This window comes from Pseudomyrmex gracilis, unplaced genomic scaffold (assembly GCF_002006095.1).
Source record: "Pseudomyrmex gracilis isolate BER0280 unplaced genomic scaffold, ASM200609v1 scaffold_359, whole genome shotgun sequence".
In the NCBI taxonomy this organism is placed as follows: Eukaryota; Metazoa; Arthropoda; class Insecta; order Hymenoptera; family Formicidae; genus Pseudomyrmex; species Pseudomyrmex gracilis.
Genome location: NW_018020943.1, coordinates 22,047 through 31,627, shown reverse-complemented (window position 1 = coordinate 31,627; position 9,581 = coordinate 22,047). Strand labels below are relative to the sequence as shown.

General features: G+C 48.4%; 1 protein-coding gene across 1 annotated transcript; it reads left to right on the top strand.

The window, feature by feature from the left end:
• The first annotated feature begins 5,893 nt into the window (after positions 1 to 5,893).
• On the top strand, positions 5,894 to 6,946 carry LOC109860284. The gene is made up of 2 exons (XM_020439270.1): positions 5,894 to 6,084; positions 6,634 to 6,946. Exons 1-2 carry the CDS (start codon positions 5,894 to 5,896, stop codon positions 6,944 to 6,946), a joined length of 504 nt encoding a protein of 167 aa, XP_020294859.1.
• The last annotated feature ends 2,635 nt before the right edge of the window (positions 6,947 to 9,581 follow it).

The following is a 9,581-nucleotide window of genomic DNA, read 5'->3' as shown; positions in this document are numbered from 1 at the left end:
ATCTAATGTATACTCTTGAAATAACATGAATACTGAAAAAAATAATGCACGAAAAAAAACTTTCACTTTTGCTAGATTAATTCGTCATTTCTTCGCGCATATCTATATATTGCAGTTTACTTTTTCATTAATATGTAGCTATGTAAGCAGGTAAGTAACGTATCATATATTGTTAGGTATTGTGACGGGACAACCCGTCACTGTAAATACTATTATTATTATGATAATTTTATTAACATTTATATTGGCGTTCACAATATATATGTATTATATACATATTTTAGTATCATTTTTCTTCCGCTCAAAACTAGTTATAAGTCCGCACCGCAACACCAAAAATGCTGTACCGTCTGCACGCGCCGCGAACCATGTGAACGCGCCCTACGCTTAGGGAAGTCGAGCGCTGCGACTGCAAACCACACCGCGCCAGCGCAGAACCCTACCCGCGGGCCTGCGCATCGCACGCCGCTCCCCGGACCGAGCTCGGGCCACCGCCGCGTATATAAGGCGGGCAAAACCGGCTCAGAGCACCATTCTTTTTCCGTTCTGCTCTCCGAGGTGTTGACTTGGAAGCAACTCATAGGTCTCCGAGGTGCTGACTCGGAACCGACAAACCCCTCCGAGGTGCTGACTCGGAGAATACCTGCTCCGCTCTCCGAGTTGTTGACTCGGAATCACGAATTTTTCCTCCCGAGGTGTTGACTTGGGAGGACACCCGCACCTCAGGACCGTACGCTCGAGGAGCTGACTCGAGCCGCCGACGACTCCCCCGAGGTGTTGACTCAGGTAGCTCGATTCTTCTTCCCGAGGTGTTGACTCGGGAAGAATCCTGACCGACATCCCCCCGAGGTGATGACTCGGGTAGTCGATCCTGCCTCTCCGAGGTGTTGACTCGGAGAAATCCCGTACCAACCATGCCCGGAGCATTGGCTCAGGTACACCGACCGTCCCGGGCGATTTTCCTCCACCTTGTCGTGGTGTCCGGGCTTAGGAGCGGTGAAGCTAGGGGGCTATACTGGCGGGGAATCCTTTGATTCCCTGGCAGGGTCACCCATGCCAGGAAGGCCCTTCGCGGAGCTCCTGTACTAAGAGAGGAAATAGAGGAAGGAAAACCTCGAATAAAAACCGGGGGCTCCCAGCCTCGCTTAGCACTTTTTGCCGGTGCAACTGGGATAGGGGAGAAAACCCTGACTTCAAATCCGGGGTGTCCGACTCCGTCAGCCACGGCGCAATCGGACTAGGGGAGTAAACCCTGACTACAAATCCGGGGTGTCCAGCTCCGAGAGGCGCTTTCGGGTCGGCCACTGGACTAGGAGAAGGAAAACCCTGATTCCAAACCCGGGTAGGACGGACTCGTTACCTTTGGCCGGGAACTGTCCTAGGAGAATGAAACTCCAAAATCAAACCACCCATGAACAACATGATGGATAACAAAGAAAAAGAGGATGCAGTACCGGACCAGGGCGATCGGACGTCCAGGTCCCGGCGGCTCGGGGGTTCCAACCTTGCCCCCGTACCGTCGACATCAAACGAGGGGTTAGCTGCGCCGTGCGATGCAGGCAACGCAGTTTTTAATGTTACTGCAGATAAAAAGTTTTTGGGCTCCTGGTGCGCCAAAGATGGCGAGCCCTGGGAGGACGCGTTGCCGAGCTCCATGTTGGAGTCACTGACGGTGGTTCCTACATCCTTAGATGCCACCCTGGACTTGACGTCTGAACAAACAGCGGGCCCCGTTGTGCTGTCTTCTGATGGGCATTCCATGGAAGCGGAGAACACTCTACAAGTTGTCTCTGACAAAAAATTAGAGACAGATGCTGTACGCGAATATGCGTTCACGCTGGATCAGGTGTTGGATCCAGTAAAAGAACGAAAGCAGGCCACTAAGCGCCTACATAGTTGGATGAAGGGCAGCACGTCGACGTCGTCGAGTGCACGCAAGACAAGGGTTCCTGTCACGAGGTGCCTTAAGACCAGGCCCCGGAAGGCCAAGAAAAGAAGCCTGATTGCTGGGGGCAATAATAGTAGCGAGTCTGAGGGCCCTGGCCCACTTGATGACGTCGACTTTGCTGAGTTAACGGCTCCGCAAATTGTGGCCTTTGTTAGGAGGTGCATGGAGGACCTTAAAGTCCACACAAAAAAGAGTGGTAATCTCAAAGGGGGTTACCAAAAACTCTTTAATAACATTGCCTCTAATGTTACAGAGGCCATTGACTCCTTTAGTCTATGCGCGAAGGATGTGGGCAACTTACAAAGGCGTGTAGCTGATGCGGAGTACGAGGTTTTAAACCTCAGAAGAGAAAAGGATGAGGTCGAAAAGAGGCTGCAGCAGGCCCTGGATCTTCATTGTTCAGGGTTTCCTGCAGAAACTGAAATACGAGCGACGGATGGAATTGGCGGTGGCCGGGATGCGGTAGACGCTGGGATTCAAACGGACCCGGTCCCTGTAGTGACCTCAATTGCGGCGCTTCCTCCGGGTACTGTCCCTATTCTGGACAGACAGATGGCGGCTCCTGATAAATCCAGAGTTGCAGATGGCGATCGACCTGTCCCTCAACGAATAGAAAGGCGCATATCTGCGTTGGAACGTGAGGTTCAAAGTGTTGGATCCATGCTCAGGCAGATCTTGGACCGGATGGATGGGGACATTCGGAGCGGAAGCGGGGGTGCCAAACCAATATGTGGGGACGGCACTCGTCCTCTCCTAACCCATGCTTCTTCTGCGTGCATGACGGGAGATGTTGCGGAGCGTACGAGTGGGCCCGCTGGGAACTTATGGGCAACGGTGGTTAGAAAAGGAAGCGCTCAAGCCCGTAAATTGGGCGATAATAAAGCATCCGCCAGCTCACGCGGTAATCCGGCTGCGAGAGACGATAGTGGTGCTGAAGCGAGAAACAGAACAACGAGAGTAAGAGAGAGAGAGAGGATAAAGATACTCATATAATGCGGGAAGTTCCTCAACAACGGGCACAAAAACGCCTGCAAGAGACTAGGAAGCCTAAATCCCAAAGTGTAGAACGGACGTCCAATAATAGGAAAAACCGCGGAAGAAGACGCCGTAAAACGGCTGCAGTTGCTATACGTGGTATCCAGGAGGGGGACACCCCTGTCTCATATGCTGACATTATGCGTATGACAAAAGACCGGGTGTAGTTACACGATCTTGGCATCGAGGATACACGAGTACGACGCGAACTTGGAGGCGGAATCCTAGTTGAGATTCCTGGTCCAGGAGGTCTTGAAAAGGCAGAACAATTGGCTGAGGTTCTGACTCCGATCTTGCAGGGCAAAGCAGCAGTAAGCAGACCCGTTCAACAGGGAGAATTAAGGATTACGGGCCTGTGCGTCTTTGTAGAGACGTCTGAGGTAGTAGAGGCATTATCTTCCGGGGAGTACGGAAGATGTGCCTCTGAAGAGATACGCACTGGCGCAATTCGCGAGAATCGCGATACAATGGGATCTCTATGGGTCCGTTGCTCCTTCTCCGTTGCGGAGAAAGCTGCGGCGATAGGCAAGATCCGAGTAGGTTGGACGAGCGCGAAGGTTGTGTTTCTGCCGGGCAGGCGACTTCAATGCTTCCGGTGCATGGAGTTCGGCCATGTCCGGCGGGCCTGCCGCAATGACACCGATCGCAGCGACATATGTTATTGTTGTGGCAAAGGTGGTCATATAGCGCGCGTGTGCAGTGATGCACCTTGCTGCATATTATGTGCTTCTCGAAGTTTTCCCTCGGGACATCGAGCTGGAGGCGAGGCGTGCTCCTCTAAAACCAAAGGGCGAAACGGGCTTCGTGATGGGACAAAAGCACCCCCGAAAGAAGCAGCTGTGCGGAGGACAGCAGGCGACAACAATAACGAGTGTCGCATGGAAGTTGATGCTGCAATAAATCAATAACAAAAATGGCCCGCATAATGCAAATTAATGTTAATCGTAGTGGTCCTGCACAGGACCTAGCTGTTCACACAGCGATGGAAAAGGATGCGGCCTTATTAGCTGTATCAGAGTCGTGGCGAATTCCCCATGATTCGCATAATTGGGCAAGAGATACAAATGGCGATGCGGTCATTATGTGGAGGTCACCTACGATTGGTCACTTGACTTGTCGCATGGCTGAGCGCGGCCGCGGTTTTGTTGCGGTCAAATGGGGGGGGATAGCAGTATATAGCTGTTATTTCTCTCCTAATATACACATCGATGAATTTAACGCTAGATTAAATGAACTGGGTGGCAGCGTTCAACGGATGGGAGGTGGCTCTACCCTGATTGTTGGTGATTTCAATGCGAAATCCTCAATCTGGGGTTCTCCAAGGTCCGACCGGAGAGGCAGGCTGCTTGAGAGATAGACAGCTCAATATGGCTTCCACATAGTGAACCGTGGTAGAAAGGCAACATGCGTGAGACCTCAGGGTTCTTCCATTGTAGATATTACCCTGGCCTCGGCAAACTTGGTGCCGGCGGTAAGCGAATAGACTGTCGTAGGAGACGAGACTCTCTCTGACCATCGCTTAATTACATTTAAAATAAGGATTGGCCGATCAGGTGTCCCGAGTATCCGGCGCATACATTTTACACGCTGGAACCGTAACAAATGGGATCCTGACGTTTTTGAGGCGGCAGTTTTGGGGGCCACCTGGGACCCAATAAACTATGACACATCTCCGGAAGAAGAGGTTCGATGGCTGACTCGTACGGTGTCGGATGCATGCGACGCGTCGATGCCGCGCGTTAGCATGACCACAGATAAAAGATCAGCCTACTGGTGGTCTCCGCAAATTGCGGAGATGAGAACCTTGTGTCTAATGTGGCGTCGACGCTTTGAGCGTGCTCGTCGACGTAGGCGCGCTTGCCCTGAGGCTGTTGAACCCCTCCGAGTTTCCTTACGAGGGGCGCAGAGGGCTCTCAAAAAGGCAATCATCACAGCCAAAAGAGCTGCATGGATGAAGTTGGTGTCTGCCCTGGACGAGGATCCCTGCGGTACCCCTTACAGGCTAGTTTTGAAGAAACTGCGGAAGGCAGGTCCCTCCGCTACCGAGCTCATGAATGTACACGAAGCGATGGCTATGGTGCGGAGTCTTTTTCCTGTCGGGCATGATGAGCGACCGGTGACTCGAAGCCGTATTCCGTGGAAGCCGGAATACTCGATTACTCTGGAAGAACTACAGCGGGTGACCAAGAAAATAGCTAGGCGACAAACGGCACCTGGCATTGATGGGCTGTCATGCTCTGTGTGGGCTAAGATCGTTGCCCTGACGCCTGGCCGGGTTCTCAGGTGCTTTAACACCTGCCTCAGAAGGGGGGGATTTCCGGAGGAGTAGAAAGTGGCACGGTTGGTGTTGATCCCCAAGCCTGACCATCAAGATGCCCAGCCGTCATATAGGCCGTTGTGCCTTTTAAACGAACTGGGTAAATTATATGAAAGAATCCTGGCTAGTCGCATTGAAGAATGCATTAACCGCCAGGGGGGCTGTCATCGAGCCAGTATGGATTTCGCTCTGGTCTGTCCACGTGCGATGCAGTCGCTCGGGTAAGAGCGACGGTGGAGGAAGTCACGCGAAGGGGTGGAGTCTGCGTTGCTGTGAGTCTAGACGTACGGAACGCTTTCAACACCCTCTCGTGGCGGAGTGTTCGCCTGGCGGCCCGAAGATGGGGCCTCCCGATTTATCTTCGCTCGGCCTTGGATGCTTATTTGGAAGCCAGAAATGTGGTCTTCCCTACAGCGGATGGACGCATCCACTCTTACGAAGTTACATGCGGGGTTCCACAGGGCTCAGTTTTGGGCCCGCTTTTGTGGAATTTGGCGTTCGACTCTGTACTGCGCGGGGTCCTTCCGCGCGGGTGCACTTTGGTGTGCTACGCGGATGATACCCTCGTGCTGGCCGGAGGAGAAACGGTGAAGATGGCAGAACATCTAGCTACAAATGCCGTGGCAACGGTGGAGGCGCGCATGATGGACTTAGGGCTGACCCTGGCCCCAACAAAAACACAGATTGTGGTCTTTCGACCAAAAGGCCAGCGAAGGGAGCCTGCAAAAGTGTTAGTTGGCAAGACCTGGATTACTTCAGAGCCCACAATAAAGTACCTAGGATTGTAGGTCGATGAACGCTGGATGTTCACGGAACACTTTCGTAAAGCTGCAGACAAAGCGGCACGGGTGGCAGGCGCATTAAGTGGACTTATGCCCAACTTAAGGGGCCCACGCGTGGGGGTGCGACGCCTATATTCAGGCGTGATTCACTCCATATTATTATATGGAGCGCCCATATGGCACCGGGAATTGATAGTAAGAAAGGCGTCTAGGCCTATGAATCGGGTACAGAAAGTGGTGGCAGCGCGCATAGCGCGTACGTATCGCACGGTTTCTGGTGAGGCGGCGCGGGTGCTGGCGCGTATGGTTCCTGTCACCATTATGGCCAGACAATGGGCCAGTACTTTCTGGTTCACTCGCGACCGCCTGGAGATGACGCCACCTGGCATTGAAGACCTGGCGGATTTTCGACGATAGGCGGAACGGGCCGCTGTGGAAGCATGGCGAGTCCGCCTGAGGGATCATACTCTTCCTGGGAAGAGAGTCCGCGAGGCTTTTAAGCCGGTGCTGGACCAATGGGTAGCATGCCGGGGGGCGGTTTTATCTTTTAGAGCTGCCCAAGTAATCACCGGCCATGGCGGTTTCAACGCCTTCTTGTACGGTATAAAAAAAGCTGAGTATCCTTACTGCGACCACTGTGGGAGCGATGAGGACTCGGCTCAACATACCCTTGCTGCATGTCCAGCATGGGTGCGGGAACGATTGGCCCTCGTTAGCGTGATCGGACCGGACTTGTCCTTGGCCTCGATCATCGAGCGGTCTGTTAATGATCAGAAGAGTTGGCTTGCCTTCCTCGCGTTTTGCGAGGCGGTGATGTTGACTAAAGAAGAAGCGGAGAGAATCTGCCAAGGCCAGAGACGATAGTCTCGATAATTGCGTGGGTTCGATACTTGAAAGTAACCATCTTTCTGCTGACAGAAAAGTTGCAGGCTGCAGGAAGGGGAAGACTGGGGGAGGTCTTCCTCGGCCATTGCACGCAGTCTGCAGGATAGTAATGGAGAATTAACAATGTGGTCTTGTTACTTCTCCATAAACTTTGGAAGTAGGCAGAGACTACAACTTTGCTTGATCGCACGCGGGAGGGGGGAGAAGTAAGTGCCTTTCAGGCAGCCACCCTCTCTCCTATTTGCGATGGATGACCACCGGAGGGTTTTAGCGGGTAAACCCTCTCTTTGAGGGGAGTCCCGCATAACCTGTGTCCTCCCCCAGGGACATAGGTATGCGTAAAGCATTTCCCCCCGATAACAAAAAAAAAAAAAAAAAAGTACACCGACCGTCCCATCGACCGTTCTCACGGCCTGGCAATAGCCGTTTTCACGGCTCTCCGGAACAGCCGCTCTCACGGCTCACCTGGACATCTCTCGCTACTAAGTAGCAAACCCGCCACCGTAGACCGCGAGCGCCACGTCGTGCCGCAACCCTCCGCGTCCGCGCACCGCGCGACCGACGCCGATACGCATATACGCGTTCCCGTAACCAGAGACCCCTCGTTGTATAATATATATTCACGGCCCTCCCTCCTTAGTACTTAAAACTCCGTTCCGTTACCGCGTCGGCCGAGACCGACCCGTGACAGCTTGCGCGCGCCAATCACAGCCGCGAACCGCCAGTCTGTAAGGGCTTCGTGTCCCGCGTCGTTTTGACGTTGTATATAGTCAGAATTATTAAGAATATAGAATCATTGCATTACAGAAGTAACCGAACGTGTCGTTATCTCTTCCTTCCTCTAACCCGAATCCTGGGCTGACCGAGCTGTCCAGCAGGCGGAAGGCCGGGCAAGCCGCGCGTTACACGGCGGTTCCGTTACAGTATCACATAAAATTATTGCATACAAGTGCAAATATAATTGCAAAATAAAAAAAGGAAAAAAATGTCAATATTACTGTTTTGTGCACTATACATATTTAAAAACTAAACTTTTACATACAAATATACAATTACTACGCTGTAAAAAAGTGAAAATATTAATGTTATAAAGACATATTTACTAAGTAATAATGTGCTGAGTAATGATGTAAAGAGTGACAGAATTTGATATTTATCGAAAAAAATCAAATTGCAGAAATAAGAAAGCAATGTATACCAGGGGTTTTGCCATAGTGTTTTGCCAAATAATACACTCGAGAAGGATAATCTAGACGTTTTGACTTTTTATTTAAGTCATTATTGGTGGAAAAAATTAGAAATTGTAACAGTCCTTCAAAGCAAAGAAATTAACGATGTGGTCTTACAGAAATATGTTGGTTGAATAAATAGTCTTGTAATAAAGTCAAGAAGATGAACGTACTAACTAATAATTTGAAAGCATCGTCAACATTAAACTTGTCAACACCGACACTGACCGTTTGTACTTTTTCATCTTCTTTACTTTATTAGACCATTTATTCAATATTTTTATAAAACCACATCGTCAATTCCTTTGATTTGAAAAACTGTTATAAATTCCAAGTTTTTTTTCCACCGATGACTTTAATAAACAGCTGAAACGTCTGGATTCTCTTTCTCAAATTTATTATTCGGCAAAACACTCTGCCTTTAGTTTGAACTGCTTATCTATTTCTACAATTTGATTAATAAAGTATTTTGAAATCAGTTCAGCAATACATAATAGTAAAATATAATATTTAAATTTTATTGCAATTTTAAAAGGTTAAGTACCGCTTTGACAACCACTGTCACATACTACATGTGATATTGCTGCTAGCCAGTAATTAGAATCACGTAGTATGACTTTGCTTTGTAATATTATAAATTTCCAAAAGCATTAACATATTACAAGAAATATACAATAATATATTACAAGAAATATACATATGTATCAGTGATTTTAAAAGTAATTATTAACTTACTTTACGCTTTTAATATCTGTGATGAAGAAAGATTTAATTTCTCTACTGTTTCTATTGTACGCAAAGTAACAAAATCCAAATGGACAGGAATAAAAGACGAGGCAACACAATTAATTTTTCTTTTCCGATTTTCACTGCAACATAAAAAGATTTTTATGTGAGATAAAGGATAAGAAAAGAAATATACATATGTGTGTATAAATGCTTCAAACTCTTACAAAAAAGAACTACTGTCGATTACATATAAATAAAGTCAGTAATATAAATATTACTGACAATCACTCAAGAATATTATTACAAAACATTATTAGATATTACAGGAATCACTGAGAATAATACTGGCAATTATATAGAATGCCAGTAATTCTTTTGTATCATTGCCGCAATATACAATATTACTGCTAGTAATTCTTTTTCGTAAGGAAAGATAGTGTTTAGTTATTTCTCTTTAAAACAAGATTTCTATATTTTATCAGATTGACAATTTCTAATAATAACTGTATTTATAGACATTCATACATATACAATCATTATTAGACTGTCAATCTAATAACATGTAAAACTTTTGTTTTTGAGAAAGTAATATAATATATACGTAACACTGTACTCTGCTTCTGAGACAGTGATACATATATTATTTCCTAATAGTG